Source organism: Takifugu flavidus, chromosome 8, assembly GCF_003711565.1.
Source record: "Takifugu flavidus isolate HTHZ2018 chromosome 8, ASM371156v2, whole genome shotgun sequence".
NCBI lineage: Eukaryota > Metazoa > Chordata > Actinopteri > Tetraodontiformes > Tetraodontidae > Takifugu > Takifugu flavidus.
The window spans coordinates 1,708,981-1,736,068 of NC_079527.1; the positions used below are offsets into that span (position 1 = coordinate 1,708,981).

At 41.1% G+C, this 27,088-nt stretch overlaps 1 protein-coding gene across 5 annotated transcripts; it reads left to right on the forward strand.

Moving 5' to 3' along the window:
- The first annotated feature begins 14,344 nt into the window (after positions 1-14,344).
- On the forward strand, positions 14,345-26,573 carry si:rp71-17i16.5 (phosphatidylinositol 4,5-bisphosphate 3-kinase catalytic subunit gamma isoform). 5 transcript variants are annotated; one of them, XM_057040757.1, is made up of 13 exons: positions 14,347-14,692; positions 14,847-14,987; positions 17,221-18,368; positions 19,640-20,297; positions 20,821-20,886; positions 21,514-21,739; positions 22,673-22,767; positions 24,002-24,145; positions 24,254-24,344; positions 25,147-25,277; positions 25,509-25,620; positions 25,793-25,950; positions 26,087-26,573. In XM_057040757.1, exons 1-13 carry the CDS (start codon positions 14,690-14,692, stop codon positions 26,342-26,344), a joined length of 3,231 nt encoding a protein of 1,076 aa, XP_056896737.1. In that variant the 5' UTR covers positions 14,347-14,689; the 3' UTR covers positions 26,345-26,573. The 5 variants fall into 5 exon arrangements, with proteins under 5 accessions (XP_056896739.1, XP_056896740.1, XP_056896741.1 ...); XM_057040758.1 differs by having other exon boundaries at positions 14,347-14,600; XM_057040760.1 differs by lacking the exon at positions 25,793-25,950 and having other exon boundaries at positions 14,346-14,692; positions 26,087-26,332.
- Positions 26,574-27,088: the final 515 nt, after the last annotated feature.

Sequence of the window (27,088 nt, forward strand, 5' to 3'; positions counted from 1 at the left end):
CGCTGGCTGTCACGGGGGTGCCCTGAAAAACAGGTGTCCTTTGTAGACAATTGGAGCAGTTTTTGGGGAAAACCTGGTCTGATTAGGAGAGACGGTGTCCATCCCACACGGGATGGTGCCTCTCTCATTTCTAGTAACTTGGCCAATTTTATTCGACCCAAAGTGACCTGACAAACCAGGGTCCAGACGAGGATGCGAAGGACCCATTGTGGATCCTCCTAATGACACCAAAAGGGACAAAATGGTCAGAAATTCCAGTCAGCACCACAGCAGTTGCATTCTGGACCAGCTGCAGGGACTTTAACGACTTCTTCGGGCAGCCTGGTCATCATAAATTCGATCATCCCACCTGAAGGAGGTACTCTCACTAATATTGGCCCACCAATCATTCCAATTCCTGCGACAGTCTCTACCCACCACATACTTTTGGTGTTTGTGCGGCAGCTGTACAACACTCACCAGCAGCTAATAAGTGATCTCCAGGCCTCTTGGGATTAAAAGTTTTAATTGCACTTTAAAACCTGGAATGTGGAGACATTTTACAGCCTAAAATATGATGCGTTACTTCGATGCTATGAAAGACTTGGTGAACAGCTACAATCACAGTTTTCATAGGAGTTTTAAAATGACCCTTGCAGAGGTCACCCAGGAGAATATTCCTTTTGTTTTCGGGAACCTCAATGGCACGACACATGGTCAGAGATGCAAATTCAAATATGTATTGGGAGACACCCTGAGAACATCTAAAGTGAGAGGGGTGTTTGATAAAAACACGAACAGAATTTTACAGATGAGTTGTTTGCTGTGGCTGAGCACGTTCCCACCATCCACCAGTGTACAAGCTTAACAGCTGGAGCCCCACGGACACTTTGTACAATTTATAACTCTCCCACTTCACAGCATCTATAGCAGGGGTGGGGAACCTCCGGCCTCCGGGCCGTATACGGCCTACGAGACCATTTCTACCGGCCCGCAACGCAATACGATTTTTATATTTTATATGTGCACTTATACATTGGGACCATTCGCTAAACTCCGCGAGCTGCGAGTAGCAGCGGTAGCGTATTTTTGCCTTTCGTATCCTGAAATTTCTTTCGTAAGAAGAGGAAATATTTTCCTGTTTTCTGAGATAAAATAGACGGTTATGTTATGTCCGAGTCAAAGTCAGGGTCAGTGAACACAGCATGTGATGTACGTAGTGGGCTGGACTGATTGACAAGGACAGATGAGTTTGGATAAAATTAACGCTCTTCGTCAGAGTTTGGAAGCTCAACAAGCAGCTTTCACACGACCATGTACCGACAGAGAGAATATTACGTGTGCAAGGTTTGTGGTGAGTGAATTAATAGCCACAAAGCTGAAACCTCACGACGAAGGAGAGTTCGTGAACGCGCCTCGTAGCCGCCGCTGAGGCGCTCGTGCCGGACAAAGTAAAATTGTTTCAAAGTGTGAATTTTTTTCGTGAATAACTATTGAACTAGGACATATATTGTTATAATTCCAGTGGCTATCGGTATGTTTTTTATGGTCAAGGAATCTAAATATGTAGTCAAAGTATATGTGGGACTAATATTTATGGTGGAAATCACAATATGCCAGAAATTGTTGCGCTTGGCGGAGGTCTGCGCTCTCCGAGTGCTTTCTAGTTGTTATTATTATTGTCTTTATCTTTCTTTCTTTTCATTTATTTTCTTGATTATCTTGTTGTATTGCAGTTTTTGTGAGTAGAGGCCTCGAACAGGCCCTTATGGGTCTCTTGCCTCAACTCTGCACCTCTTTTTTTTTATTGTTATGTATCATCATGAAAACATATTTTACTTGTTTGTCATTTTATTCTATTTTTTGGTGATTTTATATGCATGTGTGCTAAATAAATAATTCAAACTCAAATGCAGTAATCATGAGACTTAGTAACACAGTGGTTATAGAATTTTTTTTGTCTTTTTTTTTGCATCCCTAGGTATGTGTTCATAATAGTATGGCCCTCGGAGGACTTTATAAAAATTGAAATGGCCCTCGATATGAAAAAGGTTCCCCACCCCTGATCTATAGGATTGTGAAGCCACCTAGCTGGTGCTACACAGTGGGGTGTAGTATTCGTCGACATCTCCCAGCATGCAACACTCTCCCAGCATGCAACACTCCCTCATCATACCACTTTCTCCCAGCATGCGATGCTCTCCCAACCTACATCATTCCAACAGACCTACGTGTGTCAGCGCATAAGGAGGAAAGGCCATTTGCTCAGAAGGCACCTGTCTGCTTGTTCACATCCAAAAAATGCAACACAGAGTACTGGAAGATTGTTCTTTTCAAAGGGTCTCCCAGCATTTATTGAAGATCAAAAAGGAGTCAGGATTACAGCAGCCAATGAGTCAAAAATAAATGCCGATGCACAGACCTAAAACCTAGTGGTAAATCAAAACCCAACAGTCAGTCGACTGGAATATAAGTCGCCGCTGCATTGCCTCCGGTCTCTGAGATACCTGAACGCTCACCAGGCCAACTGTACCTCTCCAGACTTGGGATGATGCCTTTTGCTGCTCCCAAATGCTAACAGCCACTTTTTCTTTTCACTCAGGAATACACTGTTTGTTGAATTTACAACCAGGTCCATATCTTGTGTGGGAGGCCTAGCAGAAAACGTAGCTTTACAAAATACACATTTGTTCTTAGCATGAACTGGGAGACAGCCAGCTGGTATCTGTCTAATAAATATGATCTAAACGAGTCGAGTGCTGCCCCTTTAATCCCAATCACATGTTCCAGTCTCTGTAACAGTGAGGTCCAGCAGAACCTGCATAGAAACCAGTCCATTGTCAGAAGCTATAAGAAGATCAGTAGTACAAGTGCAGTTTCTGTGCTGCCGTGATCTCTAAAGCCTGACCGAAACATCTCAAACAGGCTGTTCCTCTGCAGGTGCTCCAGTAACTGAGTCAACACCACCAGCTGTGATGATTAAAGTTGACTATTTTGGATGAATATATAACGAGTCATAGTTAGAACATTATTCATACACACACAGGGCCATAATTGTTTAGCATTGAGTTTTTTAATGCTTCAGAAGGACCTTGGCAAGTGGTCTTGTGCAACATTTTATGTCCTCACACCTGGTTTAATGTACCTTTGCAGCAGCAGCAGCACTACGAATGGAGAGCTAAAGCTAAAGGGGGAAAGTCTAAGAGTCACAGAAAGGTGAGTATGCAGTTAATCACAGAGAGATGGGACTCTACGGTGGAGCAATCGTCACTCTCCCGGATCATGTTGGAGATTCATCTACGCTATATAGTAATCATAAAACTGCATATGGATGTGGAGCCGCTTTAGAAATTAAAGGACTACATGACCAACATCATGTGTGAATAGACTTCATGACTTCATGAAGATTGCAAGAGATGGGAAACCCATTGATAAACATCTGCCCCTCATCTGTAACCAGAAGTGGTCTGGATTAACAACCCCTCCTTTTATGACCTCTTAGGTCTTTATGACCTTTAGGACCTGAGGGTCAAAAATCACTTCCACCACTTGCATGGGTCCTAAATAATTTTTGACAGAAGGTGTACACTTATACTCGTTGCTGAACATGACCTCTATGATCTGTCTTCTGTCATCTCAACTGGTCTACACGGCTCTGACATTTAACAGTCACATAGTAACATCTACTGACCCGACAGAACAGAATCCAACCCTTTAATTAAACTTTTTATTTTGCTATAAGTGTAATTTGGGACTTGTTATTTTATTACTATTCTTATTGTCTATATAACTAAATTTCCCACTTTATTTCACAGGATGAACCCAGTTAGGCAAGATTAAGAGTTTCCTCTTTCTCAGTCTCCTGGTCCTTTATTGAGCTCCTGAGCTTTTGCTGGACCTTCTAGCTGGAGGCAGCATGGTTCTTTGACCCAGAGAGCTGCCTGTGCATGCACATCAGAGGTGTTTCACTCAGGCTCTTTGGGAGTCAAAACTATTCAATATTCATTTTATAAATCTTCACAAGGAGATCTGAGAGTAGCTTCTTCATGTTAGTCCATGTGCTGCAGAATCTGAGCCAGGGCTTCTCCTGTCCAACGACGCCTTTTCTGTCTCCATGACATTGCTGAGGATCATTTCCAGCCACAGAAGTTTGCAGACTTCAGTCTGTAGTGTAGTTCTTGATACTTATGGATTCAGAATAAACACACTGAATATGGAAACATGTGCATTTTTGTAAGTTTATTAGACACATAAATGATGACATGTGAAATAAAAGTCTAGAGGGACGTGGAGGGAGTTATTCTGGGTTGAAGTTTAGCCTCCACTTTCAAAATGTCTTCTTATTCTTCTTGTTCTGCTGCTCAATGATGGTGGAAACAAAAAGAGTTTAGATATCACATCTGATCATGTGAAAGAACGCTTCACCGCAGAAGAAGCTAACCTAGCTGGATGTTCTCTTCCTTGAGACATTGCCGCTCCTGCTGTTCCTGGGTCTCCTGTTGCTTCCAGAAATGTTCTTTCTCCTGGAGCATCTCCTCCAGCTCTCTCTGCTTGTCAACACACTGTTGCTCTCTTTCCTCCAGGTGGTCAGAGAGCTCAGACAGATCAATGTTTGACAAGCCGCGAATCTCCAGATTAGCCTCTGGTCTGCTTCAGCTCAATGCCGTCTGTTCTCCCACGCCCAGGTTTTCTCCTTCATCTTTCTTCTCTACTACTGCCGTTCCTTCCTGTCTTCTCCACACTCATCACAATCTGGGTGTTATTCATGCCAGCTATTCCTTTAAAGGCAAGATGCAACTCAGAGGCTGATCATGTCGGTGCACGAATGCTACATCCACAAATGCTACATCAAAGACACTGCTGATCAAAGGCTGACAAAGCCTTCATGTCTGCAAATGCTACAAACAAAACTCAAGTTTGTGTATTCAAACTTATCCAGCAGAAAGAGGGAAAAGCAAATCCAAAACAGCAGCAAAAATATGGGAGCTTTTACAAACAAAGTTGATGTCCACCAGTCCAGAAAAGACGGCTGTAATTTACTAGGAAAGCAACGCCGTGTGGTCGAGTTTCTAGGGGAAGGAAGTTTTGGTCAAGTTTTAAAATGTAGCAACCTTGAAACAGGAACCATGGAGGCCGTGAAGGTAATGAAGAGCTGCACTGATGTCATTGAAATTGCAAAGCATGAAATCCAAATCCTGAAGCGGCTGCGGCGCCTGGATCCCAACACCAGTCACGTGGTCAGATTTAACAGCTTTTTCTTCAACATGGAAGACATCTGTCTAAGCTTTGAGTTCCTGGACGTGGACCTAGACACCTACATTTCTGAGATGAGTCCATGTAAAACGGGTCTCCCTCTACCAGAGGTCAGACACATTACAGAACAACTCGTTATGGCTCTTCACCATTTAAAAACCATTGGGCTTATACATATGGACATTAAACCAGAAAATGTCATGATTGTGGACCGCCATGGAAAACCACTGCAAGTAAAGTTAGTGGACTTTGGTGGGGCCCAGATGTCCGGTAATATTGACTTTGAGACCTTAATGTTCACCAAGATGTACAGCTCTCCAGAGGTACTCCTGGAGTCTGAAATGAATGAGGCTTTGGACATGTGGTCTTTGGGGGTTACTGCTTTCAAACTGGCTGTCGGAACTGATCTGTTTCCATACAGTAGGCGGTACAGTATAATAAATTCTGTGGTCCAAATTTTGGGACAGCCACCAGACCATGTACTGGACAAGGGCCAGCAAACTGAAGAATTCTTCAATAGAAGAACAAATGATCATTCAAGGTGGACAATTAAGACAGCAGAAGAGTACGGGATCAGTGAAAAAGAGGAGGACTTCAACTGTTTTGATGATGTTGTGGGGATGCTATCAGTTCAGCAAGAACATGCAACTGGTCTGGACCTGTTTATGGATCTCATCAAAAACATGCTGCAGGTCGACCCCAACCAGCGAGTTACGCCCGTGGAGGCTCTACAGCATCCGTTCTTCAATGTAAAAGAGGAAGCTACTTCAAAGGAACCATGTCTGGAGAACATTCAGCTGACAAACTATGCAGTGGACCAGCTGGAAAAACCAGAACTTGTCCCACCAGAAACAGTTGTCTCTCAGGAGAACCCTGCAGAGGTCCAGCCAGACAACTCTGGAGAAGACCAGCTAAATGATGGGTTCCAGACAGGGGACAACACCTTGAATTATACCTGCTTTGTCAATACCCTAAGGACGGTTGGACATGCATTGGCCCTTCCTAAAAGGACAGCAAATTTTGACTGGTTTGGCTGGTTTTAAAATCTGCCCTGAAAATTTCAATTGAGTTGGCACCACAAACCAGGATGGCCGCAAAAATAAAAGCCCTGACGCCTGTGGGTAGATCAACTTGATGCCTTTTTTACTAATATAAAAACATTCAGTACTTCTATTTTTTGTCATCTGGTTATTTATTTATATCTGGTTAATTGATGACTATATTTCTTTTGTTTAAAAAAAGAGCTGGTTAGTGCAACAAAGGTTCTGCAAAATGACAGTAAAACATTAACAATAAAACAAACAATTTATTACAAAGTGTAATAAAGTGTGAAGAAAGTGTTTTCCAAAGAACAAAATTTGGACATAGCATTTATTTGTTTTTAAAGTTTATAACAACTTCTGGATAACATAACATGAATTTAAAAAAAAAAGGTCAAGAGAAAAAAAAGTAATGGCACCACAGATTAACAAAATTGCAATCCAAAAAGCAGTCTTGGAAAAATAAAGATAAGTAAATCACAGGACAATGTTTCATCCTGTTTTTGAAACAGCTCTTGCAGACATATAGCACAGTACATCAGGAGTCCGTCCACCTGACATGGAGAGGAAACTTGATCGACAAAATGATCCACCTGTGTGAAGAATGAGTCCGTTTTATAACATGGTTTACTGAGTAGCCAGGATTCCATAAAAAAAAACACTTTTGTAACATTCACCATCACTAGACTACCTATATGAGTTCCAATGTATTTCCCAGAGATTTGATAAATCTACATATCAATGGAATGTCCTTTGCTCTTCCGTTGGGCAACGTATTGCGTCACTTCCTGTCCTCTCAACAGAGTTCGTTTGTGCACTGTGCAAGGTGTGTGTTAGATTCACTTTATTTAAAATTTAATTGAATAAAATTGAAAACTCTGGAAATTCTAGTTACTCGATAACAATAAGGAGAAATAATTCATATTAAACAAATACAGGACTCCGCCGATTCGACCGATCACTAGCACTAGCATGGCCTCACCATCTGTTTCACCCTGTGTCTGTTCAGTGTGTGAAATGTTTAGTTACTCTTCTGCCTCCTTTAGTAAAGGGAATAGGTGCAGAAAGTGTAGTTTATTAATGGCTCTGGAGGTGAGACAGCGAGCTTGAGACATTTTTCTGCAGCTTGGAGTTGTCTGGAGTTGCATCAGGTAGCCAGGAGAAGGTAGCTGCCTAGGGTAACTACAGCTAGCTGTCCCCCAGCAGCAGCGGAGCAGCCGGCTAGCCAGGGCGGCTGGATGACGGTTCACAGGAAGCATAGCCCAAACCAGAGGCCCACAGTGCACCACCAACTGCTTCCCGTGGTTAACCATTTTTCCCCACTCAGCAAGACACCTGCTGAGAATCCAACTCTGGTAATTGACGACTCTGTTTTGCGCTATGTGAAGGCGGTTCTAGTGACCATAGTTAAGTGCATTCCTGGGGCCAGAGCAGGCGACATAGAAGCCAATCTAAAGCTTCTGGCTAGAAAAAAACATAAATTCGCGAGAGTTATTATTCACGTCGGAGCAAACAACACCCGGCTTCGTCAGTCTGAGGTCACCAAAATTAACAGAGTCGTGCAATTATGCAAAAACGATGTTGGACTCTGTAGCATTCTCTGGTCCCCTCCCCAATCTGGCCAGTAATAAAATGTTTAGCCGCATGTCATCGCTTTGTCGCTGGCTGTCACTGGGGTGCCCTGAAAAACAGGTGTCCTTTGTAGACAATTGGAGCAGTTTTTGGGGAAAACCTGGTCTGATTAGGAGAGACGGTGTCCATCCCACACGGGATGGTGCCTCTCTCATTTCTAGAAACTTGGCTAATTTTATTCGACCCAAAGTGACCTGACAAACCAGGGTCCAGACCAGGATGCAGAGTTTGAAATGGAATTTGAGTGTGAAATGTAAATTGAGAACAAAAGGAAGGGTCGGAATGGAAATTTAGGAACGGTGCGGTGGAGACTGGGACCCCAGATGAATATGTTTGTCACCTCATGCATTTACAGGAAACATAGGCACCCTGAAGTTCAAAGGAGACCTGCGTCAAACGAAGTTGTAGTCTTACACACCCCTCTGCTGCTTCCATAGAACCCTCATCCACCAACAATAATATATTTAACACTATAGAGGTAGTCTCTGTTCCACGGTAAAAAGTCACCAAGCACAGAGCAGGGGAGCGGTCAATCACCATAATCTTATTAAAATTAATACTAAAGCACAAGTTGGAGAAACTAATATCACAATTAAATGTGGATTGTTGAATATTAGATCTCTTTTGTGTAAATCCCTGTTAGTGCACAACCTGAGAGCGGATCATCACATTGATTTCTTTTGTCTAACTGAGACCTGGCTTCAGGAGGAGGAGTAAGTTAGCTTAAACGAATCTACTCCTCCTACGCATCTTAATTATCATATTCCTCATGCTACTGGTCGAGGAGGGGGAGTGGCAGCAGTCTATCACTCCAAGTCATTAATTAATTCTAGACCAAAACATGGCTCCAGTTCATTTGAAAGCCTGACTCTTTGCATCACCCATCTGAACTGGAAGACTCAACTCATAGCTTCAACCACACCCTAGATCTTTTCCTGACTTATGGTGTTGAGGTAGAACATGTGTCAGTGTTCCCTCAGAACCCACTCCTGTCAGACCATTCTTTAATCACTTTTACATTTATGATTAAGGATTCTTCTATGCACAGAACTCAGTCTTACTACAGTATAGCAGATGTCTTTCAGATAATGCTGTAGCTAAGTTTAAGGAAGCAATCCCTGTGCTAATCCCAAGACCACCGCGTTCTTCTCCAGGGACCAATCATTATATTCTGATCCCTGTAGAGGTTGACTCAGTTGATGAAGGTGCAGTAGCCTCACTGAGAATCACGCTTGATTCTGTTGCCCCACTGAAAAAGAAAATAGTAAATCAGAGGAGGTTTGCCCCCTGGTATAATTCACATATCAGGACCTTCAAGCAGAAAGTGCAAAGACTAGAAAGGAAGTGGCATTCTTGTAAAATAGAGGCTGGACTATTGTAATTCTTTATTATCAGGGTGTCCAAGCAACTCTTTAAGAAGCCTCCAGGTGATCCAAAATGCTGCAGCCAGAGTTCTGACAGGTATTGACAAAAGAGATCACATAACTACTGTACTGGCGTCTCTTCATTGGCTGCCCATTAAATTCAGAATAATTTTTTTAAAACCCTTCTTTTGACCTAAAAGGACCTCAGAGGCCTAGCTCCATCCTACCTGGATGAGCTAGTGACACCTTACCAGCCCAATAGACCGCTATGCTCTCAGAATGGTGGTCTACTTGTGGATCCCAGAGTCTCTAGGAGTAGAATGGGGGGGCGAGCATTTAGCTACCAGGCCCCCCTGCTATGGAACCAGCTCCCTGTCCAGGTACAGGAGGCGGACTCCATCTCTACATTTAAAATTAGGCTTAAAACCTACCTCTTTGAAAAAGTTTATTGTTACTAATTCTGTAGTTCCAGTCACTATCATAGACAGACAAATTATCATACTTAGGGGGTTGTCTAATCATTAGGTTAACATCTTAGCTATGCTGTTATAGGCCGAGGCTGCCGGGGGCCCAGAAACATGATCACCTGACAGGCCTCTGTCACCCCACTGGATCATGGTTTCCTCTCCTCTCCTCTCCTCTCCTCTCCTCTCCTCTCCTCTCTCCTCTCCTCTCCTCTCCTCTCCTCTCCTCATCAAGTAGTCTAGTGATGCTGTTTCTTGTGTAGCCCCCCCCCCCTTCTATATTCATTAACAGGTACCGCCGCCTTCAGAGCTGCATAAAGACCTCCAACCCTGCTGACTCACTCAACCGGCAGCTTACTCAATATAATGTATTTTTGTATGTATTTTTATGCTCTATGCCCATCCTCTCCTCTCCTCTCCTCTCCTCTCCTCTCCTCTCCTCTCCTCTCCTCTCCTCTCCTCGCCTCTCCTCCCTATTTTATCCTCTAACTACATGAGCCTGGTCCTGCTCAAGGTTTCTTCCTGTTAAAGGGGAGTTTTTCCTTGCCACTGTTGCTTGTCTGGGGTTAGGCCCTGGGATTCTGGAAAGCGCCTTGAAACAATTTTGATTGTATAAGACGCTATATAAATAAAGATTGAGATTGATTGATGGTAACCGAGATGTGTTGATGAGGAAGGAATCTTCACATACACCAACTTGGTTTGAAGAGATGTTTATTGGAGAGAAAAGTCAGGCATCAATCGGAGGCTGCAGCTTGGCCGCAGGAGGTCTCGTGGTCCTGATGGTGAAGATCTCCTCCAGACTTATTCAAGTAGCGCTCTTTTATACCACCGAGTAAACACATTCTTCTCCGATGGCTTCATAACACAGTCTAACCGACCAAAAGGTATAGAGTCCAATTATTACTAAGGAGAAGGAAGGAAAAAGGCATCCATTATAAGCCTATAAAATCTAAAAGTCTCAGGAGACATGAAACACCTGTGAGATAACACCAGATTGTCTGGAAAACAAGTCGAGGATACCGAGGACACCTTTGGTACTCCAAGCCAATATTGTCAAATGGTCATATTAGGGGAGAGTTTGGCAAACACATCCGAGATACTCAGAAACAAAATAAAAAAATATGTCCATGGTCAGGCTGGTCGACCCATCGGACCTTACCTTGGACCTTTCCCTGCCTAAGAACCCCTTTCCCTATTTATCAAAATAAGGAAAGTATCTGCCTACTGATGAAATCCCCCAAATAACTTTAGTGACACGAAACTTCATATACAGTATATATATAAACACTTCAAACACATCAAACAGTGGTTTCTGAATTTGTAGTACGTGGTCCCCTGATGAAGGATCTTCAGGTGATTCACTCCTTTTGGCTGTTCCACATCTCCATTCAGGGTCCTCCAGCATCTTTCACAGTTCATTTTAAATTTCTGAGTCCATTCGAACATAGTTGTCACCCCAACGTAGATCCCCACCTACTGTCCGGGAAACAGAAAAGAGAGATGCCAGTATCTTTGCAAATAAAACATTGGTTTCATTAAAAGGAATACAATGCGAACATATCAAAACATGAGTATCACAATTAAGTAAATTATGTAACCATTTCCCCCCTTGTCATTGGTATCACAACGGAAGTAATGGAAACATAAACACTATTAAATGCAAAGAGTAACATAAGAATATATCTCAGTTGGTTCTAATGGATATTTATCAGTCATCTTGTTAGAAATGTCCTCCTCATCTGAATCAACCAAAGCTTTATCCTGTTGGATCGCAATATTCTCTAGTGTGTTCTGAATGAAGACTTTAAGAAGAAAAATGCCAATTTCAAAATGTATTTAGCAAATATGATCAATGCAAGATACAAATATAATTCTAAGAGAAAACAGAATATATTTATCAATAAAAAAATTAATAACACTTCTTGCATCTTTTCTAATCGTGCTGAATCTTTACCTGTAATCTTTCCTGTTTCCACTTCCTCAAAACCTTCTTCTGACTTTCTAACTATTGCATAGGCAGCTTTCAGCCCCTCCTGTGGGTATCTGAAACAACAGCCATGTGTGAATAGTATTTCATCTGGATCCTAATGGCTCCGCCCCAAGATCACTCTGATTTTTCATCTTTCTTCACTTTCTCCCCACATCTATGTTGTTCTTTCAATAACTTTGCTGTTCTATTTTTCTCTTTCATAGCTGCTCTCAACTTCTGTCCCTAAAGGGGTCAAGTTCAGGTGTATCAAAAGTGTAAAAAAAAGAAAAAGAAAAATTCAGTAATTTATAAACTACTAGGCTCCTTCAAAAAAATACAAAATGCATAATTCTTGCACATAATGATTAATTATCAACAGAGATTTAATTAATGTGTTATTATCATTGTTTTTACTGAACTATAACAATTATCATTATTAAGCAATCATTTGATAATGAACAATAGTCAGCCAAGTCAATAAACCTGTTTCATTTATACTCCAACATTTTCTCATCCTAAAATTCTGACTCAAATTAAACAATTCATCACTGTTCTAAGAAGGAGTGTTTTGTCTCTTCTTCTGATCTCTTTTTCTTAGAAAAGTGAGCTGGCATTGAATGAGGAGGGACTCTCTGCCTCACCCCGAGGGGAAGCCAACTAGCTCCACCTCCTGAAGTCGAGAACCACTTCCTGTCCGAACATCCGTTCTTACTACCCCGAGCTGGCCGCTGATTGCAGGCCCAGTGTATAAATGTATAGTGTGAGCCGCACCCAAAGACCCAAAGGTCCAAAATTAGTCAACAACGGATGAAAATATTTTCCTCAAAATCGATTTAAATAAAGTTCTCCAAAGATATGACATAAATATGTAAACCTGAAATGAGAAAATTTAATATTTCTAGGCCTTTCTTTGTACACCACCACTCCAGCATACGTACACGTGTGTGTGTGTGTGTGGTGTGTGTGTGTGTGTGTGTGTGTGTGTGTGTGTATGCTTCAGCAGCGCGAAGCTCGAATTAAGTTTTTTACTCTGTTTGGGTTACCATGTGTGGTACAGGGGACAAAGATCCTGTTCCCAATCTCCAATCTCAAAGCTCATTAGGCATTTCTTATTCCGTGAGCAGTGTTTTCCATCCTGTCGGAAGAGGCATGCTGGAGCACTGACAGCAGACTTTAACGTCTGTGTTGAAGAAGTACTGCAGTGTTACAAGAGAGAAGGGTCCAGCATTCATCTTCTTTGCTCTCTTGGGTGCATTCAACTGAACTGGTGTTTGGGCCACGATGTGCATGTTCCTTTAAAGGTGGAAAAATTTACGCTAGTTCCTCCTCTAAAAGATTAAATTTGCATAGTGCGGTTTCTCAGGCATGGGAAGCTTTCTGTTCCTCCCATGATGACATGAAGCAGCAGCAGGACCACAAATCAGTGTTGTGACAGTTTCATCCATGCGATTGTGTTTTTTAGAGTTTATCTGCCAGTTTTACAGGACAAACTAGGACAAATTATCAGTCATTCTACCTTCACAGTGCAGCGTCCACTGTGACGGTGTGGTTATCCCTAGAGATATTTAGTCAGATCTAAAATTATTATGGCAACAGGAAAAATATAACTTTTGCCAAAATAACAAAGTAGAAAGGAATATAAAACAGACATTTGGAGCCACTCAAACATCATGAGGGGCTGTTCCACATCATTAAACAAACTCTTGTCAGAAACCAACAAACCCCCAGAAACAACCATTTACAGAACCAAAAATGAGAAAACACCAAGATCATGCTTTATCACAGACTACAAAACAAAGAACGCAAATGATTATGAGACCTATTCTAGAAATGGAACCCATGCTCAAAAATGTGACTAAACACCCCCCTCTTTTTGCCCGCAGAAGGGCCCCCACCTTCCGAGATAAGCTGGCCTTTCTGATGCCTTCAGGTATAGAACAAGTAATAGCCTCTAGAGGGCGCAATGTCCCCAGGTTCCCCTCTCAAAGTGAGCTGGAGATTGGACCATTTATGATGTCACCATCCTACTTTAACACTAAAGCATTAATGATGGATATTAATATGATGTTTAGATGCACATTGGCGGAAATCTCGACAGAGCTCTGGACAACTCACATCACGTGATTCTATTCATCTTTATGTGTGGTCTCTAACAGATAAAAAGAAATCTTTTAAGATTAAAAAGAACCCCCCACCCCAATGAAACCGCATTAATACCAGCATGGATTAGAGTGACCTACAGCGCCACCTGCTGTTGTACTTGTTGGATTACTCTTGTTACTTTGGTCTTGTCATCTGTGTAAAAAATGGGGGGTTTTTTTGTACATTTTTGTACTTATTAGAGATGCTATATTTGTTTTTCCAAGCATTTTTGATAGGACTGTTTTGACTGTGATGAACCAAACATGTTTTTCGATGGCATGTGGTTATTCCTAAATCATGAGGCATTTGTCAAACACTGATTTTGCTTGTTAAGATTTAACACAAATTTAGCTCTGGTGAGTGAACAAAAATTGAATTTGCACATTGTCTGAAACCTGAAAGCAAAGACAGGTAAGCCTAACCACAGATCCACCCACTTCGCTGGTTCCTTCTGAGAACATGCGGCCTAACAGCTCCAACAGGTTTAGCATAATCTGGTAAACATTAGCACACCATTTGGAAATGGTCTGAACACTGCTCTCTATATTCTACGGTAAATGATAGGACCACACATTTGCCATGTGTGTAACAAGAAATACTGCGGCAAAACAAAGCAAATGAAAAGGACTTCCCTTCCTACTCAGTAATTAATATAAATAGAATGAGGAAGTCAAGGATGGAACAATAAATGATTTTAGAGTTATTCTGCTGCTGTTGGGGAACAAAGCTACGCAAGAATGAGGAAGACTTTTGAGTAGGTACAAACATGAATCACTCTCTTACAGTCAGACAGGTACAGAGTTCAGACTCCTCCACTCAGATTGTGGAAAAGTAGCACGTCCTATGGTAAGATTTTTATCAAATTTGCAAACTGATTTCCTTGATCCTCTTAGAGAAAGACCTTATTTTCATGATCCCACCTTTCTGAAACCAAACATTTGTGAAAATCTTGACATTTTAATGTTACTTCTTTTGTTCTGAAAAACCTTGCTGTCTCCAGTCTGCCATGTTCACTCAAAGCAGGACTGAGAAGAACCTAAAGTTTATCTGCCAGTTTCACACTAGCAACTGGGACACATTATCAGTCATTCTGCCTTCACAGTGCAGCGTCCACCAACTGCGGCTATGCATCTCTATGCAGGTAGGTACCAAAAAAACATCTGCCCTATTACCTGTCAATGATTAATAAATAACTTAATGCCTCTTGTTCATTTGCAACCTTCTAATTATGGCCAGTTATTAGCAACTTTACAGAGATGTGAGCTATTCTGATTACAACAAAATAAACAGTTAAATAAAGAAACCCAAGGAGGGAACAACAGCACACTTTGTAAAAAATATTGCTGCACTTGGTCTTTGGTCTTTGTCCAAAGTTAATGTGCTTCCTCAGAGCATATAGCATGTGTAGATATACAGAGGAGCATTTCATTTTCACAGAAATAATAATGGTTATCCCTAGAGATATTTAGTCAGATCTCACATTATCATGGCAACAGGGAAAATATAACTTTTGATAAATAGTGAATTTTGAAAGGAAAATACGACAGAGATCGCCGCCTCTGTTGTGTGTTATTTGTTCTATACTACAAAATGAAGGGAAGCTGGCAACCCCTAATTTGCTTCAATGGAGTGACAATATTTCATCTGTTACATCTGTTTTCTATAACTTCTGGCTAATTATGATTTCCATGGGTTCGAATATAGTTACATCATGGAAAGTGATGGAGTTGTAGCTTTTAGCTAACCATACAGAAGAAACTGCTCATCACTACTGGAGTTTAATAGCCACTCAAACATCATGAGGGGCTGTTCCACTGAGAGGGGCTATTCTGTTAACATCATTAAACAAACTCTTGTCAGAAACCAACAAACCCCCACAAACAACCATTTACAGAACCAAAAATGAGAAAACACCAAGATCATGCTTTATCACAGACTACATTTATGATGTCACCATCCTACTTTAACACTACAGCATTAATGATGGATATTAATATGACGTTTAGATGCACATTGGCGGAAATCTCGATAGAGCTCTGCACAACTCACATCACGTGATTCTTTTCATCTTTATGTGTGGTCTCTAGCAGATAAAAAAGAAATCTTTTACGATTAAAAAGAACCCCCCACCCCAATGAAACCGCATTAATACCAGCATGGATTAGAGTGACCTACAGCGCCACCTGCTGTTGTACTTGTTGAATTACTCTTGTTACTTTGGTCTTGTCATCTGTGTAAAAAATGTTTCTTTTTGTACATTTTTGTACTTATTAGAGATGCTATATTTGTTTTTCAAGCATTTTTGATAGGACTGTTTTGACTGTGATGAACCAAACATGTTTTTCGATGGCATGTGGTTATTCCTAAATCATGAGGCATTTGTCAAACACTGATTTTGCTTGTCAAGATTTAACACAAATTTAGCTCTGGTGAGTGAACAAAAATTGAATTTGCACATGCTCAAAAATGACTAAACACCCCCCTCTTTTTGCGCCCAAAAAGGCCCACACCTTCCGAGATTAACTGATTCCCTCTGATGCCTTCAGTTATAGAAGAACTAATAGCCATTAGAGGGCGCAATCTCCCCAGCTTCCCCTGCCAAAGGTAGCTGTAGATTCGACTGGCCAGCTGAACAATATGTAACCACAGGACTAAATGATGTCTTTTCATTTAAACCTGTCTTATGATCTTTAGGGTATTTAGTCAACAGTTTGTTTTGTATTTTCCTTTCTACTATTATGGCAAAGGTTATTTTTCACTGTTGCTAAAATACTGTGACATTCGACTAAATTTCTCTAGGAATAACCTTATGTCTGTGTATTTGAAATGTACCTCTTTATATCGACAAATGCATGTACTATCTACAGTAGATGTTTTGCATCTGCTAATTTGGGTACCTCCCCCCTCCACCAGTGGGGATGATGATGAATAGTTAACAAGATGCTTGGGAATCTTATTACTTATAAAAAGAGGTCTTCAAATAGTTGTGGCATATGCTATAAGGAAGGCCTTAAGATCTGAGCCTAAGTCAACCTATATTTTTTTTATAAAGTGTGCCGCTATTCCCTCCTTGGCACACTTTATCTTCACATGCAGCAAAGCACCTTTCAAGACCACAGAAATTGCCCCCACTGCTTGAAAACAGTTACTTTTTGGCATATAATTGAACGACTTCAGTGTTCTGAATATACATTCAGTTTACTGATATTTTGAACTTGAATAAACCTCATCATATAACAGAAATCACATATAAAGGACACTGGGTAAGAATAATTTATAAAATATTGGTGGACCATTTGATAAGAATGTTGTAATAAATACCGGTAATAAATCTACTTCCTCAACATTTACTTTCTTTGTCTCTGTGACCTCAGGCTCAAGAACAAAACTGCCACCCAGACCCACTCTCAATATTGGACCCAGAGAAATACACTTTACTGTACACCAAAAGTGAAGACTGGTATGAAGTCTATGATGACCACCAGGTTATCAGGACATTGGACGTTCCGTGGACACGTGAGGACACGGGGATTCTGTCAGCACAAATTGTGGTAAAACCAGCGGCCGTAGAGTCGGCAGAAAGAAAGACGCAGGAACAGTGTCTGAACTACCTGATTGGATACAACCTTGACAATGAGGCCTCAGACAGACTTGATGAGCTCACGTTCACTCGTCGAAAATTAACCTCTCCCAGAAGACAAGAGCTAAAGAATCGGAACGACAAGTTATACACCACAGAGCCATGGATAGCATCTTCCCCTGTTCCAAATGACTGCCAGGACCAGATAAAAAGAAACCACCCAATAACTCTACATTACATGGACAAAATAAGCTTCAGTATAGACGTCAACCTCAGTGCATGTCCAAAGGTCCTGCTTCAGTACTTTGCAAAGGTCATGGCAGACCAGGGTCTTGAATATGATACTGATAATGATCTGGTTTTGAAAGTCTTTGGGAGGGAGGAGTTTATTTCAGGAGACTATGCTCTGAGCAGTTTTCTCTGGCTTCGGCATTGCTTGAAAACCAATCAAGACATCCACCTTTCAGTGGTGTCTGTGTCACAGCTCGAGGAGGAGACTGTCAAATTTGTGGACTGGCCCCTCATCGAAGACTCCAGCAATCAGTTCAGCTCTCCTCATAATCTTTGCCTTGAGGGAGATCATTTGGATATTGTCATGATATCCTTATGGGACTGCCACAGATATCTCCGGGTCAAACTGCTTGGCTTTGATATCCCTAAACTTCCAGACAAATGCCCTCAGACCATTTATGTAAAAGCCTCAGTCCTCTTTGGTAGTAAGGTTCTCTCATCAGTTTGTTCTTCTCCCAAGGCTTTTGCAGAAGAAGTTCTTTGGAATGAGTGGCTCGAATTTGATGTCCTGCTACAGGATCTTCAACGTGGCACTAAACTCGGCTTCACTATAAATGAAATCCCCCCAGTGGGTAAAGACATGGTGCCAGAGCAAAATAAAGGGAAAGAAAAATTGCTATATTTTGTCAACCTTAATATCATTGATCACAGGTGAGTTTTTATTATTAATATAAAGATGCCTTTACCAAGATTATCCTTGTGAATGTCAAATCAAGTGCAATTTTGGATCAATCAATCAATCAATCAATCAATCAATCAATCAATCAATCAATCAATCAATCAATCTTTATTTATATAGCGTCTGTTACAATCAGAATTGTTTCTAGGCGCTTTCCAGAATCCCAGAGCCTAACCCCAGACAAGCAACAGTGGCAAGGAAAAACTCCCCTTTAACAGGAAGAAACCTTGAGCAGGACCAGGCTCATGTGGGGGGACCCTCCTGCTGATGGCTGGCTGGGTAGAGAGAGAGGAGAAGGGGGAGGACCGGTAGAGGAGAGAATAGGTAGAACATAGAAATACATTATATTAATTAAAATAAGCTGCCGGTAGAGTCGGGTTGGGTGGGTCAGCGGGGTCGGAGGTCAGTAGGTCAGTATACAGCTTATGAAGGCGGCGATACCTGTAGATGAATATAGAAGGGGGGGCAGAAAAACTACACAAGAAATAACGTCACTGGTCTACTTGTTGAGGAGGAGAGGAGAGGAGAGGAGAGGAGAGGAGAGGAGAGGAGAGGAGACCATGACCCAGTGGGGTGACAGAGGCCTGTCAGGTGATCATGTTTCTGGCCTTTAGTAGCATAACTAAGATGTTAGCCTAATAATTAGACAACCCCCTAAGTATGATAATTGGTCTGTCTAGGATAGTAACTAGAACTACAGAATTTGTGAAATTAGGATCATCTTTATTAATTAAACAAATCATTAACATACAGTATGTGTAGATATACAGAGGGGCATTTAATTTTCACAGAAATAATAATGGTTATCCCTAGAGATATTTAGTCAGATCTAACAGGGAAAATATAACTTTTGCCAAAATAGCAAATTTGAAAGGAAAATACAACAGTGATTACTCTTTCTCTCTCTCTCTCTCTCTCTCTCTCTCACACACACACACACACACACATAGTGTAGTACAGTATATTCTAGTATAGTATAGTTTTTAAAATTATATTCGATATATTTATCAGAGATCTATCTCTGTTGACAGGCAGGAACATGAAGGTCATGTAGTTATCTAGAGGGACGAAACAAAACACCTATCACATCTCAGGCGAGCGCATCCACTCATTTACCAGGTCGATTGCAGGGCTGCCACAACCCTTTAACAGATTTTCATGCAGTGTGAAAGGTTCTATAGAGCATATAGTATAGTATGTTTAAAATGACTCCAAACTGAATCACTGTTACTGGCTCCCACAGGTCTCTTCTCACCCAGGGCCTTAATACCCTGCACATGTGGTCATACCTTAATGTGGAAGAGGGAGCAATCACCTACCAGGCAGACAAGTTGTCAACAGCCACTAACCCGGACAAGGCAGAATCTGTGGCTATTACCTTCCTTCTAGATAGTTACAGCTTTCCTGTTGTACTCCCTGACAGCCTTCCCCTTTCAAACAACTCTGAACCCCCATCCTCAGCCACTGCGCAGAGCAAATCTAGAACCATCTCATTGTCACAGTCACAGTCTTCACCCACTATTGCCCCACCTGTCATCAGCTCTACCTTTTCTCATATGAATCCTGTTGAAGCTCCTCTTAGAAACTATGCTCCTCCTGGATTCCTGTCTCCAGAACTCAACCTCAACAGAGACGGCCTCAAAAGGTTTCGGGAAGAGAGTATCCTCTATTGCTCGGTTTTACCCCACTACCTTTCCACTCTTGATTGGATGAACCGCAAAATAGTTCAAGATGTACATTGGTTATTGGGAAACTGTAATCCTGAGGAATTAGATGTTACAGTTGCGCTGGAGCTGCTTGGCATTGACTTTCCTGACATGATGGTACGGAGACTGGCCGTCCAGAGGTTGGAGAGCCTATCAAATGATGATGTGCTGAAGTATTTGCTGCAGCTGGTACAGGTATGTACAATAATAACTAAGGAGTCTTGGAACACACTTTTACCACCTGCTGGTTTTCCAACAAACAGGGTTGGTGTGTAATGAGTCTCACTGGGGTCACTTTGCAAACAGTTACATATCCTTATACTAATAGCATGCTGCAGGCACCTTATTTTTGCGCTTACAAGAGCTGTAGAATGATTACCGTATAATTCCAGTGACTTGTGTGACTTGTGTCCAGCGACAAATGTGTTTAACTATCAGTCATCCCCCAGACAACCTGGCTCCACAACCCCACTGTTAGCCCACCTATAGTGATCATGAGGTAACTGAGGCAGCAATGTAGAGAACAAAATTTGGTTTGCAGTTCCAGTAATCTTTGTTAGGTTGTTTACTTACATTAAACCAATCCAGTTTAAACTGACTGTGGACCCGCATTGTAATCATGTGTCCAGATATGTTAGTGAAATAACCTCTTTTCTGTAAAAGTAAAAATTTACAGGAAAAAATAATGTCCTTTCCCCCAACCACTTGATTCATATAGACCCTAAAAGTGGAGCCCTACCATGACAGTTTCCTCGCTCGTTACCTCGTCCGAAGAGCTCTGAGGGTGAGTCTTGCAACATCTTAAGTGCACATAAGTCTGATGCTTGGAATTATAGACATGTAATAAATAATAACAAATAATAAATTATATACAATTATATACATTTGGTGGTATTACATTTTTTCAAGCATTTGTTGTCTTGGTTTGAAAAAATGTCTTTTTTGCAAGCAGTTGGCTACAGTGTTACCTAATATGTTACTCGGAAAATACATCTGCACAACACCTCACAGATAAGTTCAAAATTGAATAAATAAACAAATAAGAAAAGGATTTATGGGTGGTGGTTGCTGAAGGGGAACTGGCCTGAGAAGTGAAAAGTTCTTTGTTCAAGCCCCCCTTGCAGACTAAACTTGGGAGGTGTCCCTGCAGCAGGGGGAGGTACCAGGATATTAAGAGCACTTCAGAGGTACCCTTGAGCAAGGTACCAAACCCCCAAATGCTCTCATAGGGGCCCTGCAATGAGTTGTTGGCTTATTCAGGGGTGTATCCTGCCTTCGCCCAAATGCAGCTGGGATAGTCTCCACCACACTTCCCAGGATCCAAGGGGATGAAGAAAAGACTGTCTGATATTAATGAGTCTTTGTACTGCACCGTTCTGTCCTATATGACTTCATTTCATTCTGACTCCAGAGCAAGAGAGTTGGACATTTTTTCTTCTGGTACACTCGCAGTGAGGTCACGGGATGTCCATACTTTCGACAGCGCATGGCAGTGATTCTGGAGGCCTACCTTCTGGGCTGTGGCCAGGCCATGCTTGACAGTTTCATCCAGCAGGTCAAAGCTGTTGAGGTTTTGCACAAGGTGGCTAAAACAACAAAAAGTCTTTTTCCAGACAAGACTGACCTTCCCATTTCAGGTGAAACACAATTTGTCAGATCTATTGTAATACTATTGCTACTAAAATTGGAACGTGTGTCAAATATGTGATTATTTACTTGTGTACAGGACTGACAAATATCTATCATTTTTATTTGACCTCCAGAAGGATCTAGCAAGAAAATGGTTTCCATCTACACAAAATAGTAAAGCAAGGATTATTAGTTACAGTGTGGAACACTAATATGTATGACTATGAAACATGGATAGTGGATACTCCAAAGTAACTATATTTTAATATAAAACATTGACAAAATTTAAAAAAAGACAATTTCAAGTCTGCCCTGTTTAATAATAGGATTAATCAAACATTGACAAAACAAACAGTCCTTCTTGATGTAAATGGATAATGTGCAGCATCTTCACTCATTAAATCTCATTAGAAAATTCAATCTACAATGATTTGAGCAAATGCAGACTTGTCTTTTGCCATTTGTATATTGACAAAACAATTGCCGCTGGGTTTGGGGATGGCTGACGCATGGGTGGACAAGGCTAAACAGGAACAAAGAGGAATGGTGAACTGCAGCACACAGAGCAGGGGTGAGGCAGACAAAACCACAGAAAAATGACGAGCAACAGTGATGTTTCAAAAATCCCAAAATGAGCCAAATGTTACCATAGTGGGGTCTAGAATGAACTGCTGAATAATGGAAGAATGAGTCGATTTTTTAAATTGCACCAAAGGTGGAATGAATGAGCCAAGATGAAATGCAGGTGAGGAAGTAGGTTTGCCCTGCCCACCTAAGAAGAAAGGAAAAAACAAATAAATCTCATCTTACCAAATGCTTTTCAATCTGAACTCACAAAAGAGCCTTAAGCGTGCCGGTCTCACAGAGGTTTACACTAAAGTAAAGATTTGATTTCCTTTTCTTTTCTCTTTTTTTAATTTCAATATTATTTTACTTCATAGCTCCTCTCAGACTGCAAGAACTTCTTAGAAACAGTCAACTTCCACATGAATTCCTGTTGCCGTTTGACCCTCGAGTCAAAGCTGGAAGAATCTTGGTAAGCTGTGTTTATGTCCAAAGTTGGTATTTAAAACAATGCTCTGCTACCATGTTAGTGTAAAGATAATTTAGGTCATTAGAAATACACCAAGGTAGTGAATTCTTAGTACATTCACAGAACAACTGTGCTCCTATCATCTTTCTTCCCCACAAAAGTCTTTTAGAAAGAAGCATTAAAAAGTAGAATTACAATTATTTTCATGTAACTTTTTATTATCTCTTAGTTAACATGTTTTCCTGAAATATGTGAAACTGTACATTACTTCATGCCTGGAACACCTCAATAGGGTAGCAACAATGGGGCTTCCGGAACAGAGGCTAAAACCATCTCAGCTGACTCCTCTCAATGAGAAGGAGCAGCAGCTCCTCTCTGAGCTCCTACCATGAGACTAATGAAAATGAGGGTTTCATCCCAGTCAGGAAACAGTGGACCAGCTTTAGACCCTCCTTGAGGGTTCAAGGGTTTGTCCAACCAGTCAACTTGTGTTTTCTTGATCTGGAAAAGGCATTTATCTTTAAGCATTGCGGTATCCTTTGGGAGTGCTCCACGAGTATATGGTCTCTGTTAAGGGTTGTACAGCCCCTGTATGATCAGCGCAGGAGCTTGGTTCCCATTGCTGGCAGTAAGTCAGATCTGGTCGGTTGCATGTTGGACTCTGGCAGGGCTACCCTTCAGTTCCATTTGTAATTTTGTATACAGAATTTCTAGGTGTAGCCAGAAGGTGTCTGGGGTTAGAGGGTGTCTGGTTTGGGGGCCACATCTCTTGCACTGTGGGCTTGATCAAACCAGGACTGTCAGCATGTATTGGGGTGGTTTTCAGCTGAGTTTGAAGCGGGTAGGATGAGAATCAGCCACTCTCCAGTGGTTTGTCCTCTACAGGTTGGTGGAGAGGTCCTTCCTCAAGTGCAAGAGCTGAAGTATCTTGGGGTCTTGTTCACAAAGGATTTTGATTTCCATTCTTTTTAAACCAGTTGTGCTTAAAGTTTACATACTGTGAAGGCTATTTTAATAATCAATGATCCGGTGAACAGAGGTAGTTGACACTCTCGATATAGTGGAGTGTGTTTAAAATTAAACAAAATTAAACATGTAACTCTAAAATACCAGTCTTTAGAGGTAGATATAAAAACTGCATATTATCTGCAACACCCTGCTCAGAGGAGCAATTTAAATATTCTGGTCAGAACTCTGAGTGAGCATTGCACAATGTGTAATCCTATCTGTTTTTAAGCTGGACAAATGCAAAGTAATGGCTTCCAAGAAGAAACCATTGTGGCTGGAGTTCTGTCCTATGCCCTCACCCATCACTCCCGCCCCTGTTGGAATAATCTTCAAAGAAGGGGATGACCTCAGACAGGACATGCTTGTCATACAGGTTATTGCTAGCTCAGGCTCAGCTGCTTCAAAATCTTTAGACATATGTTCATCAGTATGTTCTGTCTTCACTTAAACATACAAATGACGATTACGCGTTCTTGTTTAGACACTGATGGTGATGGACTCGATTTGGCAAGAGAGATCTCTTGATCTTAATCTTGTCCCTTATGGCTGCATCTCCACTGGACACAATATAGGTGAGACCAAAAGCTGAATTTCCCCCACAAACCATTAGCAGCTTTCTTTGGAGAAAGCAGTCAAAAAGGTCCAGTTATCCAGTTATCTTACACACATGCAAAAATCCCAAATTCCACAATAACACCCTCAGAGAGCATGGATTTACAGTAGCATATAAATGCTGGCCTATGTGATCGCTGCATGTCTTACATTTTGCTTATTTGTATTTAGGCTCCATACTCAGAAAACATGGCCATTTTTTCCACTGTTATGCTGACAGTCAAAATTATTTCCCCACATAGAAAGAATGACAAGTCCTCCATCAAGATGTGACCTGGATGGCTATTAACCTTTTAAACTTTGATGACAAAACAACAGAAATGATGGTTTTTGGTGGCAACACTGGGAACTCCTCTGTAGATCTGGGTTTGTTGGCCCAGAATGCAAAAGTAACCACATCATAAACCTAGTGGTGAATATAGGTTCTGACCTACATCTTGACAGTCAAATTAGAGCTATTGTTAAGTCAAGCGTTTGTCCAGTTAAGGCAACTGGCTAAAATAAAGCCTTTATGATGTTTTTAAAATTGTATGTCATTTTTTAACATTTTCATTTTAACATTATTTGTGTTTTTATCTCTTTTTTTAAATATTTTTTCTGCGTGTTGTTTTCAATGTGCTATTTAAATAAACTTGGATTTAATTGGATTGGATTGTTCGAGCTAAAAGATAGCTTTTCATATCAAGTATACCCTTTTTCAGATATGTTTCTTTACTGCTCACTGGGGTGAAGTTTAATGAGATTCCTCGTCCTCCTCTTCAGGTATGATTGAAATAGTGAGGAATGCAGTAACCATTGCTGCAATCCAGAGGAGTGTTGGGGGAACGACAGGAGCCTTCAGAAATGATGCTTTGTACGAGTGGCTCAGGTCCAAAGGTCCACCTGAAGAAATAGTGAGTTGTAACTGAAGGTGTGGCGTTTGTTCAAAGAACTGCTAAAGCTGATCTGTCATTTTTGTTAAAGGGGTGATAAGTAAAGGCTGCCCGAAGATTGACACACATTTGATGTTTTATGCAGATGCTTCATTATAGATCAATTGTCTTCTGTATAAGAGCAGAAATTGAGGTGCCGTGGATTTACTAATGAAACTAGATGACTAAAATAGTACTCTTAACTGGTTGCAGCACCACACAACTGTGGAGAGATTTGTCAAGTCCTGTGCTGGTTACTGCGTGGCCACATATGTGCTGGGAATAGGAGATCGGCATAATGACAACATCATGGTCACAAATGATGGTAAACACAAATCTATGCTTTCTGTTTACACGTATTTACCATATCGCAAACCAAGATGGCTTGCTTGTACGTGTATTTGTGCACGTACAAGCAACACAGGCATTAATGAATGATGTAGATTATGTAAATCTCCAGAAGAAGAGTGAAATGCCTTTGTTTCCGGACCTTGCAGGGAACCTGTTCCACATTGACTTTGGGCACATCCTGGGCAACACAAAGCACTTTTTGGGCATGAACAGAGAGCATGTACCGTTTGTCCTTACCCCTGACTTCCTGTATGTCATGGGCGGAGCCAAAGGACGCAGCAGCCTTTGGATCCAGGCATTCAGGGTGTGAAGACCCCATTGTTTAATTTGTGGAATTATTCTTTGTGTCCCTGATGTTTGCTTTATTTATCACCTCACCACAATATGATTTTCACAAATTAAGAATTACATATATATTTACCTTATCTTATTCTTTTCAGGATACTTGCACCAGAGCATACCTGTCCCTACGCTCACACTCTCAGCTGCTCATCACTCTTTTCTCCCTTATGCTCTTGACCGGAATCCCAGAGCTTAGCACCTCAGAAGATATGCGCTATCTGCGGAAAGCACTGCAGGAGGAACAGAGTGAAACAGAAGCTAAAGAACACTTCCTTCAACAAATTGCTGAATGTGAGAAGATGGGTTGGACTGTACAGGCCAACTGGTGGATCCACATGCTTGCAGGCATCAAGTAGATCCTTTTACAGGGTGGCATGAATTTACATTTATTCTGAATTTACATGACCTTTGCCAGTCATTCCATATATGAATTAGGTTGCATAAACTATTGATTAAAAAAAGACAATTTTAGCCTCTAGTTTTACATTGAGCCGTTGTTCACTATTTTGAGTAGATGTGGTGAATAAGTTGTTGGTTATTCAGAGCAATTGTGCACCCTGATAAGTTTGTATTTATTTTTTATTTTTTTTAAATTCTTGATACATATGTATAATTTGAAACAACAAATATGAAGTGACGTTTTTTTTTATTATTTTCCCATTTAAAAACTGTTGGAAACCATAGTGGCTTCAATAACATAAAAGGTGACATCTATTGGGCACATCATTGGAAATGATTAATTAAGTCCAAAATTGATCCATTCATCAAAATAAACAAACAATTAAATCATATCAGGTAGAAAGTGTGGAAAGGAGTTAAAAAGGAATCAAACGGACATGAAAACAAACCTGCTCAAATGAGAAGAGAGGGATAAGTATGGTTGGAGATTGTTCATTTATCCTTTTGGAATATGTGTTAATCAGGAAAATGAGTCTGCGCATCTCTTCCAGGTGTTTCCTTGTTGACAGGACAAATTACAACTTGTGTTCCAGACACTCTGTTGAGACAACAGACAGCTCAGCCAAATACAGCTTATCACCGCAGACAGCAACAATGCACAGATTTAACAGAGAAGTGAATGTGTGCTGACAAGTCCACAC